General features: G+C 46.0%; 2 protein-coding genes across 4 annotated transcripts in view; one reads left to right on the plus strand and one right to left on the minus strand.

Moving 5' to 3' along the window:
- The window catches only part of LOC123772369 (connectin), an 806,097-nt gene that overhangs the window by 531,764 nt on the left and 252,598 nt on the right, over positions 1 to 21,735 (plus strand). Inside the window, exon 2 of one of the 3 annotated variants that reach the window (XM_069325825.1) lies at positions 8,693 to 8,729. The exons of the other annotated variants lie outside the window; for them this stretch is intronic. The gene's annotated coding sequence lies outside the window, so the exon portion shown is untranslated. The remainder of the gene's footprint in view (positions 1 to 8,692; positions 8,730 to 21,735) is intronic. 3 annotated transcript variants of the gene reach the window in all.
- Positions 17 to 19,487, minus strand: LOC138365644 (adhesive plaque matrix protein-like). Its single transcript, XM_069326127.1, has 5 exons — positions 18,155 to 19,487; positions 13,297 to 13,457; positions 11,837 to 12,132; positions 10,868 to 11,095; positions 17 to 164 (listed from the first exon to the last, which is right to left on the minus strand). Exons 1-5 carry the CDS (start codon positions 19,485 to 19,487, stop codon positions 17 to 19), a joined length of 2,166 nt encoding a protein of 721 aa, XP_069182228.1.

The raw sequence follows: 21,735 nt of genomic DNA on the forward strand, positions 1-21,735 counted from the left end.
CAAGAGATAATAGCTCTCAGAATTGGTGGAGATGCTGCTGCTGCTGCTGCTGCTGCTGCTGGTGATGCTGCTGGAGATGCTGCTGCTGCTGGTGATGCTGCTGCTGCTGTTGATGCTGCTGTCTGTGGTTCTTCATGCAGTTATTGCTGCTCCTGCTGTAGCTACTGCATGTTGCATGCAGAGTTTATCAACTGTGGTGTGGGCCTGCGGGCCGCTCCAAGCAACAGCCTGGTGGACCAAACTCCTTCAAGTCAAGCCTGCCCTCGAGCCGGGCTTGGGGAGTAGAAGAACTCCCAGAACCCCATCAACCAGGATGATAATCAAATAACACTGATTATTGAGATCTCCTGCAGTGTTGCAGATCAACACTGGCAGAGAGTCACACTACCGTGGTCTAAATAACCTCACCTGCATACCTGTAGTGGTGATGGGAGTGACAACCGTTCTGTCCAATGTTCCCGTCTTTCACTGTGGCTCCAATGTGTGTGTAGGTTAGGTTAGGGCAACATTACCAGTGACAGCATTCATTATACAAACTAATCACCAGGTCGTGAAACAATGAGTAGGGTTTTAAACGTATTCATTGTAATGTAATAACAAGAGGTTAGCATAATATTGTTGGTAGTGGGGCTAATCACCCCCCACCCCCTCACCCAGAGACAGAGAGAGAGAGAGAGAGACAGAGAGAGAGAGAGAGAGAGAGAGAGAGAGAGAGAGAGAGAGAGAGAGAGAGAGAGAGAGAGAGAAGAGTTAGGGAGGTTGGTAGGTTACAGAAATACCACCGCAAATGCACATTATACAATAATCTATTTAGGTTCTTTTCCCCCCGCAGAAAAAACTATATGTTTAACACGCTGGCACCACTACAGTACCTGTTGAGTTACAATGTCATTTTCCCAGGACAGGTCCCGCTGGGAGAGGAACTTTTCTCTTTATATGAAGTTGTGAAACCCGGTGGCTCGAGTAGGGCGTCGGGGGTGTGTATCTGTCAGGGATAACACCCCCCTGACCTGAGTCATGGAGCAGCCTGGTGGGCCTCTGGCTAGCAAGATTCACGAAGCAGTTACGCAAGCACTTACGAACCCGTATATCTTTTCTCAATCTTTGGGGGCTTTGTTTACAGTTATTAAACAGCTAATGAGCTCCGAAGCACCAGGAGGCTGTTTATAACAATAACTACAGATGATTGGGAAGTTTTCATGCTTGTAAACTGTTTAATAAATGTAACCAAAGCCGTCAAAGATTGAGGAAAGATGGACAGGTTCTTAAGTACTTGCGTAACTGCTTCGTGAATCTGGCTCCTGGTCCTCTGACTGGCCCTTTGCGACAAAGTTTGATAACAAAAATATTAGGGAGAAGAGACTGAAAAGAGAGAAAAAATTAGGATACCTATCTGTTGTTTACATGTTGGTTCCGGAAATTAGCGTCTTAGCGGCCCGGTCTCTGAGCAGGCCGCCTGGTTGGTGGTCTGATCAAACAGGCTGTTAGACTCCGCTGCTCGTAGTCTAAAGTATAAATCATAGCCCGGTTGATCAAGTATCTTTTGAAAGTGCTTTATCAAATTATCTTTTGAACACCGTGAGAGCTCGAGTAGTTACGCTTCTATTGTGTAAAGTAGGTGTTGAAAAGTCTTAATGATTCGTTGATGTTGGTAGAATTGTCTTTCAGCGTTCCTATTGCACGTCTGCTCTTCAACGGGGGTATTCTGCACATCCTGCCATGCCTCCTGGTCTCGTGAGGCGTTACTTCCGTGTGCAAGATTTAAAATCAGTCCCACTAGCATTTTCCAAGTGTAAATTATTTTACATCTCTCGTCTACGCTCTAGGGAGTACTGATTTAGACAGTTTTAGCGGTACCAATAACTTAGATGTTTTATTGAGTGGATTCTGGCGGTAAATGATCTCTACATGCTCTCCAGGTTAGCAATTTCCCAAGCTTTGGAAGGAGCTATTAGAGAAGAATCAGAAAAAGGAAGAGAGAGAGAGAGAGAGAGAGAGAGAGAGAGAGAGAGAGAGAGAGAGAGAGAGAGAGAGAGAGAGAGAGAGAGAGAGAGAGAGAGAGAGAGAGCATATAATAATTCAGAGTGGGTGGAGGACATAGAGTAATGAGAGTGGAGGTAGCACACACACACTACAGCCTTGACCACCACTGGTGACTTCTGCAAGTGACTACTGAGCTTCATATATCACCCTTGGTGGTGGTGGTGGGTGGGTGTAGGTGGGTGGGTGGGTGTACATGGGTGTGTAGGTAGGAGAATGTGTGTGGTGGGAGTGTGTGTGTGTTTGAGTGGGTGTAGGTGGGAGTGTGTGTGTGTGGTTGTGTGAGTCTACATGGGAGTGTGTGTGTTTAGTGTGTACAATAGAGGTTGAATAGAGAAATAGAAGAAAAAAGAGAGAGAATCAAAGCCTTCAAACCAGAAAAGTACAAACCCAAGCAACCCACCTAACATATCGAAACCAATGGAAACAGAACGTCAATATTATGGTGCATTACGTTTGACTAATACGTCGCATTTCCAACGCATCGGTCGATTCTGTGAAAAAATGCAAGGTGATTGGTATGGTTTAACAACCGACCTCCACCAATCATCGCCAGCGATATGTGCAGGCTTCTGAAGGCCTAAATGAAGATTTTTCGATAGTCTAGGCCTTAGGCCGGCAATGATTAGCTAGTAAAAATTGCGATAGATTTCAATTTATTTACGATTTTGTCATGTATTATACAGCACAAAATACGCCTATTGTACAGCTAGGTGACTGTTGCCATTGGTAGGTCAGTTGGTTTTATTTTCTGAAGGTGGTGTTTGGCCTCTCAACTCCGAGCCAAATGGTCCCGGGTTCGGTTCCCGTGCAGTCTCTTATCAGTCCGTGCTCTGTAGCTCTCACAGTCCCCGTGAGTCCATGCTCTCACTTCCCCTCTTGCTCCTAGAAGCAATATTGCAGCTCCCGGCAACAGTCTCGCCAACACCAGCCCTGATTTATTGATAAGCAATATACAACGAGAGAGAGAAAACACTGCTTCGTATTACCGCCTGGCGCCATTGTCTTCACACACACACACACACACACACACACACACACACACACGCACACGCACACGCACACGCACACACACACACATACACACACACACACACACACACACACACACACACACACACACACGCCAGCCTCCACACCACTACTGGATTAAACAACAGCTTCAGTGTCTCCTCCAGCTCTTGTAAGATATTCCTTAGCGATACAAGAAGTTCCTCATCACACACGTTCATCAAGCAAACACGTTCACAGGGCCACAACAATGCATCAAATCTTTTTCCCCCAATTGCAATTTTTCCGAAAATCCTGGAGACTATTAAACCGCTAGGAAATAAAGGACTTCGCCGATGATTCGATAGCGGCCGACTTCGGCGAAGTCGACCGCTTCGACTTCGAAAAGACTTCGGTAGACTCTCGTCTTTTGGGCTGCGTCTGGCGTTTGAAGGAAGCGTGAAAGGATCAATGGTAAAAGGGGGAAAACATCGCCTAGTATCGGCTATTGCTCCTCCCATTCAGCTTAGTCCTTTTGTACCTGGTTCCAGGCTCTGGCGGGGCTGGAATACTGGAAGCGTCATAACCCATTGATCACTGGAGCCTCCACAATGGTCTTTGGTGAGGCGGCCCACGGACGGTGTGTAGGGGGGGGGTACCTTGTGTGGGGGAGGGTGTTCTGGGGGTCTAGTGTGGGAGGGAGGGTGTTCTGGGGGTCTAGTGTGTGGGGGAAGAAGGGTGTTCTGGGGGTCTAGTGTGTGGGGGGGAGGGTGTTCTGGGGGTCTAGTGTGGAGGGAGGGTGTTCTGGGGGTCTAGTGTGTGGGAGGGTGTTCTGGGGGTCTAGTGTGGGGGAGGGTGTTCTGGGGGTCTAGTGTGGGGGGGAGGGTGTTCTGGGGGTCTAGTGTGGGGGATGGGAGGGAAAATTTGTGAGATGGATAAGCAGTCTCGCTGCTTGGAGTAGGATCCTGCAATGCTTATCCACAATGCCAGCCATGCATGCCTCTGCCGAATTACTATCCTGTAATCTCCTATCCATCCCTTGGAACCCCGACGACCTGCAGGAAAGTTGAGTAGGGCTCAGGGAACCCCTCTTCTAGCCTAAGGATAGGAGACAGACTAAGAGTGTTTTATTCCATAAAGAAGAAACACGTATTTCCCGTCTAATCTGATTCCATCAGGGGGAGCAAATACGATAGAGACTTGAAGAATGTCACAATGTTGTGACAATATCTCGCTATAACATTGCCACGACCTTGTGAAAACATCATGTTTTGACAATACCAAAACGTTGTGGCAACATCTTGTTATTACAATGTCACAACGTTGAGAACTAATCTTGGAGTAATCTTTCTAGCATTGGATCTCTTAACATTTTGTTTGTGTTCCACACCCTGGTGGCTTAGTGCTATAGTCTGATGATCAGGGGCCAGATTCACGAAGCAGTTACGCAAGCACTTACGAGCCTTTACATCTTTTCTTAATCTTTGGCGGCTTTGTTTACATTTATTAAACAGTTTACAAGCATGAAAACTTGCCATTCAACTGTTGTTATTGTTATAAACAGCCTCCTGATGCTTCGGAGCTCATTAAGTGTTTAATAATTGTAAACAATTCCGCCAAAAATTGAGAAAAGATGTACAGGTTCGTAAGTGCTTGCGTAAGTGCTTTCGTGAATCTGGCCCCAGACCCTTATATACGTGTATCAGGATGTTCCGGTGAAGGTCTGAGAGAGAGGACGAGAGGAGGAACACACCTTCTTAGAGCTCTAAGCTTCTTAGAGCTTAGGAAGCAGCTCTAAAAACGGGAGAGGAAATTACACTGTTGTTCATGATTAAAATGAGAGAAAACGAGAAACAACAGAGAGAGAGGTGGGAGTAAATGACAAAGTTGTGTAAAGAAAATGAACCAAGGGTCAAGAAAGAGAGCGGTATTAGAAGGTAGGTGATGGAGGTAGATGAGGGAGAGTGGAGACAATCAGAAGAAGAAACTTGTGTTGTGTTTGTGGGGGTTGGTGTTGTGTTTGTTGGGGTTGGTGTTGTGTTTGTGGGGGTTGGTGTTGTGTTTGTTGGGGTTGGTGTTGTGTTTGTTGGGGTTGGTGTCGTGTTTGTTGGGGTTGGTGTTGTGTTTGTAGGGGTTGTGTTGTGTTTGTGGGGGTTGTGTTGTGTTTGTTGGGGTTGGTGTTGTGTTTGTTGGGGTTGGTGTTGTGTTTGTTGGGGTTGGTGTTGTGTTTGTTGGGGTTGGTGTTGTGTTTGTTGGGGTTGGTGTTGTGTTTGTAGGGGTTGTGTTGTGTTTGTGGGGGTTGTGTTGTGTTTGTGGGGGTTGGTGTTGTGTTTGTTGGTGTTGTGTTGTGTTTGTGGGGGTTGTGCTGTGCTTATTGGGGTTGTGTTGTATTTGTGGGGGTTGTGTTGTGTTTGTGGGGTTTGTGTTGTGCTTATTGGGGTTGTGTTGTTTGTGGGGGTTGTGTTGTGTTTGTGGGGTTTGTGTTGTGCTTATTGGGGTTGTGTTGTTTGTTGGTGTTGTGTTGTGTTTGTGGGGTTTGTGTTGTGCTTATTGGGGTTGTGTTGTATTTGTGGGGGTTGTGTTGTGTTTGTGGGGTTTGTGTTGTGCTTATTGGGGTTGTGTTGTTTGTGGGGGTTGTGTTGTGTTTGTGGGGTTTGTGTTGTGCTTATTGGGGTTGTGTTGTTTGTTGGTGTTGTGTTGTGTTTGTGGGGTTTGTGTTGTGCTTATTGGGGTTGTGTTGTATTTGTGGGGGTTGTGTTGTGTTTGTGGGGTTTGTGTTGTGCTTATTGGGGTTGTGTTGTTTGTGGGGGTTGTGTTGTGTTTGTGGGGTTTGTGTTGTGCTTATTGGGGTTGTGTTGTGTTTGTGGGGGTTGTGTTGTGTTTGTGGGGGTTGTGTTGTGTTTGTAGTAGCTGCACAAGTGAGGAGAAAGGAACTGTATTACATCGTTGCAAATCTGTGTCTAAGGGGCTTTTACTTCTCAATAAATTTGCAGAAAAGGATAATGTTAGGGGTATGAAAATTCCTCATGTAAAAAAAACAATAGTGCAACGATGCTCTTAGATCGTTAACGAGTTGAAAATTAGCGTTGAATATGCATTATTATTTTATCCTTATAGGTAATCTTGACTTGATATGATGGAGAGGATTCTTGGGAGGATTTGTGACTATTGAAATAATCTGTCATCACATATTTATTAATTCAATTAAGACTATTGAAGTCTTTACTAGAGTGAAAACATTAAGAAATTCTTCAATTAAGATTTTTTTAAGTACTGTGTGATGGTTATTTAAATTTGAAAGTATCTTGAGGTTATCTTGAGATGATTTCGGGGCTTAGTGTCCCCGCGGCCCGGTCCTCGACCAGGCCTCCACCCTCAGGAAGCAGCCCGTGACAGCTGCCTAACTCCCATGTACCTATTTACTGCTAGGAAACAGGAGCATCAGGGTGAAAGAAACTTTGCCCAATGTTTCTCGCCGGCGCCCGGGATCGAACCCGGGACCACAGGACCACGCGTCCAGGGTTCTGTCCGCTCAGCCACCGGCTCCTGCAATGAGTATAGTTTAAAGGAGAAAATCTGGAAGAGGAATGAGAGGGTAAGAAAAAAGAGGGGAGAAAAATAGAGAGGGGAGAGTTGACGGGAAGTAGAGGCAGTAGAGGGGGGCTGGAGATAAGTATATTAGAGTCAGCAACGCTGACAAGCAGTTTGTCTACGTCAGATAATGACGCTAACAGGCAGCAAATTGTTCACAATCACTTCCACCATCTCTGCCACCACTGCTGGACGGTGCCCTCCTGACACCACCAGTGGTCCACACTGCCCTCCTGACACCACCAGTGGTCCACACAGCCTTCCTGACACCACCAGTGGTCCACACTGCCCTCCTGACACCACCAGTGGTCCACACTGCCCTCCTGACACCACCACTATTTCTACCACCAATCCTTCATGGTATCCTGACACCACGATTATTATTTGCTGTGAGGGCCTTGGAAGCAGTTCATATTGACAATACTATGCTTGTATCAGGCACTCACTCTTAGCATTAAGACGCTCACACTGAACGATTAGGCACTCACACTTAGCATTATGGTGAGTGCCAGTGACCCCTACTGACATCACCCAGAAGAATGAACTAATAATGTACTATAAGAACAAGAAGACCACCAACTTGCTCATTAAGACCTCTAATGAAGTCAAACAAAACCCCCTTGAAAGAGAAGTGTGTCATCTATGCCTTCACATGCCCACTTTTGGGCACTGTCAGCCTCAACGAATTCAATATATAGACCAAAACCATCCCCCTTCAAGACGCCTCAATAAATCCCTTAAATATATGTTTAACAGATCTCTAACCCTGTCCATGGAGGACAGCATAAAATGTATATATGCTGGTTAGCATTGTAAATGTGTGGCCACGTCTGTTGTAGTAAATAATAATAATAATAATAATAACAAAAAAGACGCCTGACAAGGCGTCATCAATTATCTATTAAGGAGTATGTAGTCTCTATACATAACCAGACCATCACTATAGATATCCTCGCAGACAACACCAAAATAACAGACCGATACACCAGTAGATTGGACATCGCCGAAGCACTATACATCAAGCAAACCAAGCCAGGTATTAATAGCCAAATAGCACCAAATTACACTCTGCCAACTTCCAGAACACGACGGAACACACAACATACTGTCCAAGCCAGGAGCACTATGCATCATGGCATACCTGGTTCCTTAACCACTCGACCACCGTGACTGTACAAAAGTCACGGTTATTTGTGTTGCTCACGTGGCCCCACAAAGTAAGGTGATTCGATGAAATAACTATACCCAAGCTGAGCACCAAGGGCCGTCGGGACGTTGGGGATAGTGCCTCGGCTACCAATGTCTTTTGTACGGTCGCGGAGGTCTAGTGGTTAAGGAACCAGGTACGCCATGGTGCATAGTACTCCTGTCTGTCTGGGTTCGAATCCTTCTGGAGTGTGGAGTTTTTAGTTATATATATACATATATATATATATATATATATATATATATATATATATATATATATATATATATATGTCGTACCTAGTAGCCAGAACGCACTTCTCGGCCCGATTCGCACTTATAGTATAGAACGCACTTCTATACTATGCAAGGCCCGATTTGCCTAATAAGCCAAATTTTCCTGAATTAATATATTTTCTCTAATTTTTTCTTATGAAATGATAAAGCTACCCATTTCATTACGTATGAGGTCAATTTTTTTTATTGGAGTTAAAATTAACGTAGATATATGACCGAACCTAACCAACCCTACCTAACCTAACCTAACCTATCTTTTTAGGTTAGGTTAGGTAGCCGAAAAAGTTAGGTTAGGTTAGGTTAGGTAGGTTAGGTAGTCGAAAAACAATTAATTCATGAAAACTTGGCTTATTAGGCAAATCGGGCCTTGCATAGTAGGCATAGAATTGCGTTCTGGCTACTAGGTACGACATATATATATATATATATATATATATATATATATATATATATATATATATATATATATATATATATAATATGTAGTGGCATTGTCCTTTTTGGGGGGGTTGGGAATGGCCCCCATACCCTGCACAACCATTTCTAAATGTTTACTGGATATTCCCTAATATGCTTATCTTAATTGCAGGTTGGTGTTGGTCTCTACGGCTTGTTCCGGCTACCTCGTGAGTTATCAGACTGTTTTGCATTTTGTTGGCATTGTGCATTGTTGAGAATGTCTGGCCTACCACGGCTTTCACGCCAACCTAACAGTATATGAGATTACACTGTGAAGCATCTATTTCCCTACGGGAGGCAGCTCCTATTGGTCCACACGAGGCAGCTCCTATTGGTCCTCACCAGGCAGCTCCTATTGGTCCACACGAGGCAGCTCCTATTGGTCCACACGAGGCAGCTCCTATTGGTCCTCACCAGGCAGCTCCTATTGGTCCATACGAGGCAGCTCCTATTGGTCCACACGAGGCAGCTCCTATTGGTCCACACGAGGCAGCTCCTATTGGTCCACACCAGGCAGTTCCTATTGGTCCACACGAGGCAGCTCCTATTTACATCCACCCAACAATCAGACATCTCTGCTCACACTCTGGTTCTGTTATCCATCTGTCTCATATAACTACTTTGTCTTATTTCATCAATTGCACTTCGAATCTTGTATGCCGTTATCACGTCTCTCCATTAATATCACGTATGTCGTGATCATGGCATCCATATTTCTCGTCGCCTGGAGGACGGAGCACACCGTGGCCCCGTCCTCCACTCCCCCCCCCCACCGCGGGCCTCTATTGACACATTATAGAGTGGTATTCGGAGGATTTGAACTCTTTGAGACGCCTGGCCTGACTGTAGAGCTGCTCTATTGTCAATTACTCTCCAGTCCCGCCACTCTGAGGCGATCACGGGCCACTTGTGGCCTTGTCAGGGTGGCCTTGGCACTGATCCTTGACACACGGACTAGAACGAGTAATAATAATGCTCGTTGGCTTTTGAACGAGCACTTGTATCTTTGTAAAGGTATTACTGATGGGTACGTGCCCAACATGGGCGGGATTGTGGTCGAAGAGTGCCCCCTCCCCTGCCGCCCCACTATAAATATAGCAACATCTACTTAACCCTAGACAACATGGGTCACAACAGGGGGGAGCTCCTGCTTGTCATAATTGCTGTACCACTATGACATGGTCTTAGATGCCATGGAAGACAAACAAAAAGATGATGTAATATACACAGATTTCGCAAAAGTTTTTGACGTATGTGACCAAGGTCACATACGTCAGGCTGCGAGCAGCCGCGTCCAACAGCCTGGTTGATCAGTCCAGCAACCAGTAGGCCTGGTCGGAGACCGCGCCATGGGAACATTGACCCCAGAAACCAAAGTAGGTAAACCATCCCAGCCTGACTTACAAGTCTCCATATTAGTGTGTGCCAATATCGCAATCTCGAGGCGCTGATCACGCCAAAGTTAAAAAATAAATTATAATCATATTTTTTTTTTTAGACATTAATGGGTACCACCTCTGGTGCAATTATAGGGACCCACAGCCTTAGAGAAGGGAACACAGAGCATTCAGGGAAAATCATTCATTCTATTATAATTATAATTTATTATAATAGTGTGTGTTGTGTGTTGATGTTTGTCATCATCGTCAATAAACCAAATATGTGCGAAGTGTTCTTATGGCAGTGTTAATGATATTGTAGGAGACCCGGGCGTCGCCGGGGACCCCCGATTTAATATGACATAAATGCCTGTAGTTATGTGTATTATCACCTTGAGCGAGAGCGACGGTTTAGCTTCCTGCAGGTCGGTGTTCAAGCCCCCGACCGTCCACAAGTGGTTGGGTCACCATTCCTTTCCCCCGTCCCATCCCAAATCCTTATCCTGACCCCTTCCAAGGGCTTTATAGTCGTAATGGCTTGGCGCTTTACCCCAGATAGTTCCCTGCCCTTTCCTTGAGCAGAATATGTACCAGCTGATCACCAATTATAATTAATAATCATATTAATTAATCACCTGTCTTAAACACAACCCATTGTACTTCCTATGTGTAATGATATGTGTAAAAATAAACACATATAATACGTAAACACAGAACTTTTCTCGTTCATCCTAGAAATTCTTCTGTGATATAGAAAATGTTGTATATGTTACCCCTCTAGAGGTTGATAGGCCTGAAGATAACTTAGATATCCTTGAAGATATCCTACATATCATGTAGGATACTTTGGATACTATAGGACGCTGGATACTATTGAGGCCGTGTTAATAGTCCTCCACAAGCTGAGGGTATTGGGCACTACGCACTGGGCATCTAGCAGTACAAGCGGGGGCATGGATAGTCTGTGGGCGGCGTTGGCTGGGCATGGATGGCTAGAAGCGTGGGCAACGGGCATGGTGGCGAGGCGTGGGCGGGGCGTGGGCGGACGAGTTGAGGTGGTTGCGGGGGAGGACGGGTATTGGGGGGTGTGGGTGTGGGCGGCGGAGGTCGGGGTGTGGGAGACAACTATCAGGGAGTGTGGGCGTGGGCGGCGCCTGTGGGATCACCCAGACTGACCACTGGTGAGTACCGCCTGATGCGAGCGACAGGCCACATTACCACGGGTACTACCCACCGAGCTCTGCTGGGTACTCACCCCAGCAAGAGCGTCAGACACCAGCAAGCAGGGGCCAGATTCACGAAGCTGTTACGCAAGTACTTACGAACCTGGGACCAGATTCACGAAGCAGTTACGCAAGTACTTACGAACGTGTACATCTTTCCTCAATCCTTGACGGCTTTGGTTACATTTATTAAAGAGTTTACAAGTATGAAAACTTGCCAATCAACTGTTGTTATTGTTATAAACAGCCTCCTGGTGCTTCGGAGTTCATTAACTGTTTAATAATTGTAAACAAAGCCGCCAAAGATTTGGAAAAGATGTACACGTTTGTAAGTGCTTGCGTAACTGCTTCGTGAATCTGGCCCCAGGTCCTGAGTGACCGACAAGTCGAACACACTCTCCATTGGACACACTACCCCTGTCTTGTACGGGGAAGATCAGGAAGGAGTAAGAAGCTTAGAACCAAAGCGGTTGGGCAGCTCGAGTTACTTCACCGAACACGTTTTTCTTACTGGTGTGTGTAGCATAATTTGTTCCTCACAAATAAGGATCAGGGAACACAATTAAGATAAGAGTCATCCCTGCAATCTCTAAGGTTTTTAGCTCTGCGTATTTGGGGCTGTGACTTGTGGGCTGGTTACATCTGGTCTCTCAATCCCAGTTAATGCGATACCTTGAAGGGCGGACCTTGAAGGGCGGACCTTGAAGGGCGGACCTTGAAGGGCGGGCCTTGAAGGGCGGACCTTGAAGGGCGGACCTTGAAGGGCAGACCTTGAAGGGCGGACCTTGAAGGGCAGACCTTGAAGGGCAGACCTTGAAGGGCGGACCTTGAAGGGCAGACCATGAAGGGCGGACCTTGAAGGGCGGACCTTGAAGGGCAGACCTTGAAGGGCGGACCTTGAAGGGCGGACCTTGAAGGGCGGACCTTGAGGGTATCACAGCCGATTGGCATTGGATTCTATTCTCGAGCTGAACGATGCGTTTTAAAACGTTTCCTTACAGCCTAATACCTCTGTTCACCTAGCAAGACATAGGTAGGCTACATGGGAGTTAATTGATTTATCACCTTGAGCATATGTGGGGAGGGTTCTAGTTCTTCTACTCCCTGAGCCCGGCCTGAGGCCAGGCTCGATTTGTGATAACTTGGTTCAACAGGCTGTTGTTTGGAGCGGTCCGCAGGCCCAAATATCCACCACAGCGTGGTTGGTCCGGCACTTCTTGCAAGAACTTATCTAAGTGCCTCTTGAATACTTCCACTTTTGTTCCAGCAATATTTATAATATTGGAAGGGTGTTGAACAACCGTGGACCTCTGATGCTCAGACAGTGTTCTCTGATTGTGCCTATGGCCTAGGGGACCTGACAGCTGGGTGGACAGCGCTTGGGATTCGTAGTCCTGAGGTTCCGGGTTCGATCCCCGGTGGAGGAGGAAACAAATGGGCAAAATGTTTCTTTCTCCTTAATGCCCCTGTTACCTAGCAGTAAATAGGTACCTGGGAGTTACAGCTGCTACGGGCTGCTTCCTGGGGGTGGAGGCCTGGTCGAGGACCGGGCCGCGGGGACACTAAGCTCCGAAATCTTCTCAAGATAACCTCAAGAAGGTGGCACCTCTACTCTTCACTGGGTCTATTCTGTATTTCCTTCCGTATCTTTCGTTCCAGTATGTTGTTATTCTGAAGGCCAGGCCCTTCAAGTATCTTCCATGTGTATATTAGTTGACACCTTTCTCGTTTCCTTTCCAAAGAGTACATTTTGAGAGCTTTGAGACGGTCCCAATAATTAGGTGTTTTATCATGTCTATGCGTGCCGTATATGCTCTCTGTATTTACTCTAATTCAGAGATCTCTCTCCCACTTTGAAAGGGAAAGTGAGTACCGATCAATATTGAATACGGGACACAACCAGTGATTTAAATAGTATTAGCATTGCTGTGGGGTCTCTGGATTAGAACGTTCTCATAATCCATCCTATCATTTTCCTGGCCGTCGCTATATTTGCTCCATTATGTTCACTAAATGTCAGGTCGTCAGACATCACAATTCCCAGGTCTTTTACATGTTGCTTTCATTGTATGAGTAGGTCTGATTGTGTTCTGTACTCTGTGTTTCGTTTAAGTTCCTCGTTTCCACCATACATGGAACTTGTCACCATTAAACATCATGTTATTTTCAGTTGCCCAATCGAAGACTTCATCTGCCTGCAGTTTTTCAGTGTCTTCTACAGAGGACATTTTCGTGTTGATTTTTGTATCATCTGCAAAGAATGACACGAAGCTGCGGCTAGTATTTTTGTATCCTAAATAAGAATGAGAAATATCAGCGGTGCAAGGATTATACCCTGGGATTATTATGGGTTATTGTGCTCTAGGATCATCATGGGTTATTGTACCCAGGGATTATTATGGGTTATTGTGCTCTAGGATTATTGTGGGTTGCAATAGCCAGCTGTGAGCTTGGGAACTCTCGCTGCTACAGACGTCCTCTCCCCCAACAATAGGAGCTAAAGAGCCATCTGTATCCCAACAATATGATTTAATCCTTTTAGAGTGATATTCCGGTGAGGTTTATTGGCTGACAGTTCCCGTGTGTTAGTGGTCAAGTGCGCGGTGTAAACACGTTAATGACACCAGCTCCACAAACCACTCTATGTTGATGGATGTGATTGATTTAATTGCGTCTTGCGAAACAAGGTGTGTACTCACCTCACCTAGTTGTGCTTGCGGGGGTTGAGCTTTTGGCTCTTTGGTCCCGCCTCTCAACAGTCAATCTACTGGTGTACAGGTTCCTGAGCCTACTGCGCTCTGTCATATCTACATTTGAAACTGTGTATGGAGTCAGCCTCCACCACATCACTGCCTAATGCATTCCACCTGTTAAGTACTGTGTGTGTGTGTGTGTGTGTGTGTGTGTGTGTGTGTGTGTGTGTGTGTGTGTGTGTGTGTGTGTGTGTGTGTGTGTGTGTGTGTACTCACCTATTTGTATCTGCAGGATCGAGCATTGACTCTTGGATCCCGCCTTTCGAGCCATCGGTTGTTTACAGCAATGACTCTTGTCCCATTTCCCTATCATACCTAGTTTTAAAATTATGAATAGAATTTGCTTCCACAATCTGCTCTTTAAGTGCATTCCATTTTCCCACTACTCTCACGCTAAAAGAAAACTTCCTAACATCTCTGTGACTCATCTGAGTTTCCAGTTTCCACCCATGTCCCCTCGTTCTGTTACTATTCCGTGTGAACATTTCGTCTATGTCCACTTTGTCAATCCCCCTAAGTATTTTATATCCCCCCATCTCCCATTTTTTTCTAGTGTCGTAAGGCTCAGTTCCTTCAGGCGCTCCTCATACCCCATCCCTCGTAACGCCGGGACGAGTCTCGTTGCAAACTTCTGAACTTTTTCCAGTTTCCTTGTATGCTTCTTCAGGTGGGGATCCCATGATGGGGCGGCATACTCTAAGACTGGCCTCACGTAGGCAGTGTAAAGCGCCCTAAATGCCTCCTTACTTAGGTTCCTGAATGATGTTCTAACTTTTGCCAGTGTAGAGTACGCCGCTGTCGTTATCCTATTAATATGTGCCTCATGAGATAGATTAGGTGTTACGTCCACACCCAGGTCTCTTTCTCGCGTCGTCACAGGTAGGCTGTTCCCCTTCATTGTGTACTGTCCCTTTGGTCCCCTATCTCCTACTCCCATTTCCATAACTTTACATTTGCTCGTGTTGAACTCCAGTAAGCCATTTCTCTGACCAGCTCTGCAACCTGTTCAAGTCCTCTTGGAGGATCCTACAATCCTCATCTGTCGCAACTCTTCTCATTAATTTTGCGTCATCCGTGAGCATCGACATGTAGGACTCTGCTCCTGTAAACATGTCGTTAACGTATATTAAAAATAGAAATGGTCCCAGCACCGATCCTTGTGGTACTCCACTTGTTACTGTTCGCCAGTCCGACTTCTCGCCCCTTACCATTACCCTTTGGCTCCTTCCTGTTAGGTAGTTCCTTACCCATGGTATGGCCCTTTCCTCCCACCCCCGCCTGCCTCTCGAGTATGAACAGCAGTCTCATGTGCGGTAATGTATCAAAATCTTTTTGGCAGTCCAGAAATATGCAGTCTGCCCAACCTTCTGTGGATTGTCAGTCTGTGTGTGTGTGTGTGTGTGTGTGGTTGGGATGGATTTATAATGCTCATATTCTCTAGCCACGTGACGGGAAAGCAAAGTATAGCTAGATCATTCAGCGTAAAATACCGGTCATGTTCCCAGAGTAGTTAAAGGAGTCTGGGAGACATGAGAATAACACCACTCTTGTGTCCAGGTCACCACTTGACCTTTGACGTCTGGCACGTGATGCTTGCAACCCCCTGCAAACAACCCATCACCCTCAACCATCCCTGCAGACACCCCACCACCCTCAACCATCCTCCCTACAGAGCACACCGCTCCAGATAGCCATAATCCCCAGGGGTAAAGATCCCACCCCCCCCACCAATCATAGATTACCCACAAATAAAGGCTAATCACCGTGAACTACCCTCGCCTCTATTGACTGGCGTAAACCCGCTGAACAGCGCTGTCTGGGGCTTCTCTAAACACCTAACTACTGTTTGGAGAAGACTGATGGCGCCAGGTTCCCCATCTCATCAGCTAATGGGACAAGTCCGGGGTTGTGAGGGAGGGGTAGTGAGGGAGGGTGTGAGGGAGAGATGAGGGAGAGGGTGTGAGGGAGGTATTGGTGATGGTGGAGGAGACGTTGAAGAACGGAAGGAGGAGAGATAAGGTTGGGGGCAAGAAAAGAGATTGGAGTGAGAGATGTGTAGGGTAGAGATAGTGTGACGTGATCTGGTATTGAGCAGTAACTATTCTTACGGGTTATTCATGCCCGTGCCACCTCTTGGGTGGCTTAATCTTCAACAAGCAGTGACTATTCTGGCGGGTGGTGTGACAAACGAACATTAATAACAAAAACAGAAAACAAAATAAAATAAACCTGTTTGGGTCCTCTACAGTGTATCAATTATGAGCAAAAAAACAAAGTAAATAAAAACTTGAAACATTTAATATAACAAATAAAATGACTTTAATTTTACGCAAAATGGTAAGTAACAATTAATGAAAACAAAACCCGTTATCCACTTGGCTTAAACACAATCAAAAGATAAATATATACATGTGAATTTTACGTTAATAACAAAGGTTATGGTAAAACTTATACAAAATGCTATATGCGTCTACCGTCATCTATCAAGCGAGGATAGATACTGCAGCAATGAGCACTAGAAGGGTAATCTGCTGCGCTGGTCGTTGTTGTTGTTGTTATAGATTAAGCTACTCGGAACAGGTTCCAAGTAGCACGGGCTATGGTGAGCCCGTAACTTACCTGGCACAGGAGCGGGGCAAGAAACACGGGCTATGGTGAGCCCGTAACTTACCAGGCACAGGAGCGGGACAAGAAACACGGGCTATGGTGAGCTCGTAACTTACCAGGCACAGGAGCGAGGCAAGAAACACGGGCCATGGTGAGCCCGTAACTTACCAGGCACAGGAGCGAGGCAAGAAGCACGGGCTATGGTGAGCCTCGTGGACGAGAGATATCTCCCGTGAGCTGGTCGCTGGCTAGCCTTTATATACGGGGTGCGACGTCACTTTGGCGCGAATTCTGGAGCTGTAGACTAGAAGCCGGCAAGATAACTACCTTCACGATGGTTTGTCATGCGTCGGGTGAGCTGGCTAGACGGCAGGTGTGCTGTCTCTTGTAGAATGTAGGATGGATGGATGGATAGATGGAGGGAGGGGATGGAGGACAGAGGTGTGTCTAGATAATACGTGGGCTACATATTGTTGTTGAGTCTTGATGCTGGAGCAGATACGTTGGTGGTAAGGAACAGGCAGAATCTATTGCTATGCAGGAGATTACCATAACAGTAGGGAGACAGAGGGAGAGGATGAGAGAGGGAGGGAGGAAGAGGTAAGGAGGAAGGAGGAAGGAGGGAGGGAGGGAGAGACGGGAGCAATAACACTCAAACAACACATTAACTTTAAGCCTACTTATCTTGATTCATTAAACAAGGCATCGCATTATAAACATCATTATATATATATATATATTATAAACAATTAGAGATGATGATTAAAAAATATTGGATAGCGATGACACATAATGATTATTGATAAGGAGAGTAACAAGTCTGCCTCAGAGGTCATGTTCAGGATCTTACGGGAAGATTATGTAAGATCATGTTCGATCTTACACCCAGGTGTAAGCTGACAGCTGAGTGGACAGCGCTTCGGATTCGTAGTTCTGAGGTCCCGAGTTCGATCCACGGTGGAGGCGAAAACAAATAGGCAGAGTCTCTTTCACCCTGATGCCCCTTTTCACCTAGCTGTAAATAGGTACCTGGGAGTTAGACAACTGCTACGGGTCACGTCTTGGGAGTAACAAAAATTAGGCCTGGTCGAGGACCGGGCCGCGGGGACGCTAAGCCCCGAAATCATCTCAAGATAACCTCTCAAGAAAGTGAGCCTCCGTAGGATGTATATAGAGATCACCTTTGAGAAGTTCAACTGGCTTGCGTAGTAGCATAAGGAAAATCCCATTTAGAAAGCATTCGGGCTATGTAACGGGATTGAACCTGCGTTCCTGGACTACATCACGTTCTTCTAGTATCAGTGAGCAAGTTCCCTGTTGCTACTGGCCTATATGTATCTCCCAACCCCGTTTGTGGCAGAGTTTTTAACCGTTCGACACATTTGAAGTGTGGTGGTAGTGTGACTTTAAACCTGACCTCACGCTAGGGTCGTTCAAGCCGCGGCCCATCCCTAAAACGCATTCAGCCATTTGAAGTACAGTGCTATGAAGAACAGTGTTTTATTAAAATGTAAATCAATATTAGTGTGGAAATTTAGTTTATAATAAGACCTAGGATAGGATATGTTAGCTGCTTGGGCTCTGTTAGCAAATATTTGTATTTGCTGTACGTGGGTGGAGCATTCTGTACGTGGGTGGAGCATTCTGTACGTGGGTGGAGCATTCTGTACTTGGATGGAGCATTCTGTACGTGGGTGCAGCATTCTGTACGTGGGTGGAGCATTCTGTACGTGGGTGGAGCATTCTGTACGTGGGTGAAGTATTCTGTACGTGGGTGGAGCATTCTGTACGTGGGTGGAGCATTCTGTACGTGGGTGGAGCATTCTGTACGTTGGTGGAGCATTCTGTACGTTGGTGGAGCATTCTGTACGTTGGTGGAGCATTCTGTCCGTGGGTGGAGCATTCTGTCCGTGGGTGAAGCATTCTGTACGTGGGTGGAGCATTCTGTACGTGGGTGGAGCATTCTGTACGTTGGTGGAGCATTCTGTCCGTGGGTGGAGCATTCTGTACGTGGGTGGAGCATTCTGTACGTTGGTGGAGCATTCTGTCCGTGGGTGAAGCATTCTGTACGTGGGTGGAGCATTCTGTACGTTGGTGGAGCATTCTGTACGTTGGTGGAGCATTCTGTCCGTGGGTGGAGCATTCTGTACGTTGGTGGAGCATTCTGTCCGTGGGTGGAGCATTCTGTCCGTGGGTGGAGCATTCTGTACGTGGGTGGAGCATTCTGTACGTGGGTGGGACATTCTGTACGTGGGTGAAGCATTCTGTACGTGGGTGGAGCATTCTGTCCGTGGGTGGAGCATTCTGTACGTGGGTGGGACATTCTGTACGTGGGTGAAGCATTCTGTACATGGGTGAAGCATTCTGTACGTGGGTGGGACATTCTGTACGTGGGTGAAGCATTCTGTACGTGGGTGGAGCATTCTGTACGTGGGTGGAGCATTCTGTACGTGGGTGAAGTATTCTGTACGTGGGTGAAGCATTCTGTACGTGGGTGGAGCATTCTGTACGTGGGTGAAGTATTCTGTACGTGGGTGAAGCATTCTGTACGTGGGTGAAGCATTCTGTACGTGGGTGGAGCATTCTGTACGTGGGTGAAGCATTCTGTACGTGGGTGAAGTATTCTGTACGTGGGTGGAGCATTCTGTACGTGGGTGAAGCATTCTGTACGTGGGTGGAGCATTCTGTACGTGGGTGAAGTATTCTGTACGTGGGTGAAGCATTCTGTACGTGGGTGGAGCATTCTGTACGTGGGTGAAGTATTCTGTACGTGGGTGGAGCATTCTGTACGTGGGTGGAGCATTCTGTACGTGGGTGAAGTATTCTGTACGTGGGTGAAGCATTCTGTACGTGGGTGAAGCATTCTGTACGTGGGTGAAGCATTCTGTACGTGGGTGAAGCATTCTGTACGTGGGTGAAGCATTCTGTACGTGGGTGGAGCATTCTGTACGTGGGTGAAGCATTCTGTACGTGGGTGAAGCATTCTGTACGTGGGTGAAGCATTCTGTACGTGGGTGAAGCATTCTGTACGTGGGTGAAGTATTCTGTACGTGGGTGAAGCATTCTGTACGTGGGTGAAGCATTCTGTACGTGGGTGAAGCATTCTGTACGTGAGTGAAGCATTCTGTACGTGGGTGAAGTATTCTGTACGTGGGTGAAGCATTCTGTACGTGGGTGAAGCATTCTGTACGTGGGTGAAGCATTCTGTACGTGGGTGAAGCATTCTGTACGTGGGTGAAGCATTCTGTACGTGGGTGAAGTATTCTGTACGTGGGTGAAGCATTCTGTACGTGGGTGAAGCATTCTGTACGTGGGTGAAGCATTCTGTACGTGGGTGAAGCATTCTGTACGTGGGTGGAGCATTCTGTACGTGGGTGAAGCATTCTGTACGTGGGTGGAGCATTCGAACATAGGAAGAGAGCTATGAATAACGCCCCAGAAAAGTTCAAAGGTCATCAACAGAAAATCGTGTAAAGCATTTTTCAATCATAAACAGGTTTAACAGGGCTTGGGGCTTGGGAGTCCTGGGGCCTGGGGCCTGGGGCCTGGGGCTTGGGGCTTGGGAGTCCTGGGGCTTGGGACTTGGGGCTTGGGGCTTCTGGCCCCAAGATTTGGAACCCATCCTCCTGAAATAAGGGTTAATGAAATGAAGTTACTTATAGTAACTATTTCTAATGGTACCAGTTCAACCATTATTGGTTTACTGGTTGGGCACCATTCCTTTCCCACCGTCCCATCCCAAATCCTTATCCTGAACCCTTCCAAGGGGTATCGAATCGTAATGGCTTGGTGCGTTCTCTTGATAATTTAAAAAAAATCATTGTAGGAGGATGGCCACAATATTTCTGTATCCAGTTTGAAAATAAAGTCTTGAATAGTCTTGTATTTTAGTTTCAATACAATTAGACTGTATTTGTCTTTGTTTTAAGAACCTTTTTGCCAACAAATGTACACAAATACACTGCAGTTTATCACCATTTCTCAGTTCCAGTTTTTTGGTGGACTTGACGGAAGACTTCTAATATATTCATTATTCAAGAATATTAAATGCGATATGTTCCATATTGGTCAAGTTGATATCCGTTTGAATGTTAACCACCTGGGTCGTTACTAACAACTTCCATCATAAGAACATAACAATAAAGGTACATGAATGAATAAATCCACAAGGGCCGTGATTAGGGTTCGAACTTACGCCCGGGATGATCCCAGACGCTGCCTTAGTCGACTAGGCCACGACATGGTCAAAAGAATTGTAACCGGGAATTCCACTGACCTCACACGGATCCTGCAGCCTCTCCGAGACACAAACCAGGGTTTTACACAATTTCTGTGTAAGAATAAAAGTAACTGCAGAGGGCCTATTGGCCCATACCAGGTAGTCCCTATATATAACTACCCAGTCCCACTCATATACATGTCCAACCCACGCTTGAAACAATCAAGGCAGCCCATGATCCCATCATGACTAATTTATTACCATCAATCTTCCTGACACTCAAACAACACTAATTGGGGGGATAATTAATTCATCATTCCTCCCTTCATAATGTTAGAGTCCATGCTTAAAAAAAACTCGATATTTGTACATAAATAAAATATTTTAATATTTGTACATTGATAATTGGCCTTTATTTTTTTAATTTCAAGTTCATTTGAAATTACACTTGCATTATAATATCCTTTCTTTTGTGCATTCACGAAAGAAAGGATATTATAACAGCCTAACACTGATCATTAGAGTTAAATAATCTATTTTGTAAAATATGTTATAGATACAGAGAGAGAGAGAGAGAGAGGGAGAGAGAGAGGGAGAGAGGGAGAGGGAGAGAGAGAGAGAGAGAGAGAGAGAGAGAGAGAGAGAGAGAGAGAGAGAGAGAGAGAGAGAATGACCACCAAGATGTACTCGTGGACAACTAAGGAGCCGTCGCTACTCTGGCCTTACAGCTTTTTGCATCCCATCTCCTAAACCAGAAAAAATAAGAGTTGTTTGGGGTCAGTGACTGAGAGCGTGGGCGTCGGCTCTCTTCCTCACCTTCATAACAACAATTCATTTAATTTATCCATTCATAATTTGCTCTCATTTATCCATTCATTTCCTGTTTATTTTTGTATTTTGCTTTCTCATTTGATATATTTATGTGAAGAATTAAGTCTTCAATTAGAGCTGAAGAGTCATCATGGAAAGGCAGCTTTAGTTTTTATCTGCCG

The sequence above is a fragment of the Procambarus clarkii genome, chromosome 17 (genome assembly GCF_040958095.1).
Source record: "Procambarus clarkii isolate CNS0578487 chromosome 17, FALCON_Pclarkii_2.0, whole genome shotgun sequence".
Classification (NCBI taxonomy): domain Eukaryota; kingdom Metazoa; phylum Arthropoda; class Malacostraca; order Decapoda; family Cambaridae; genus Procambarus; species Procambarus clarkii.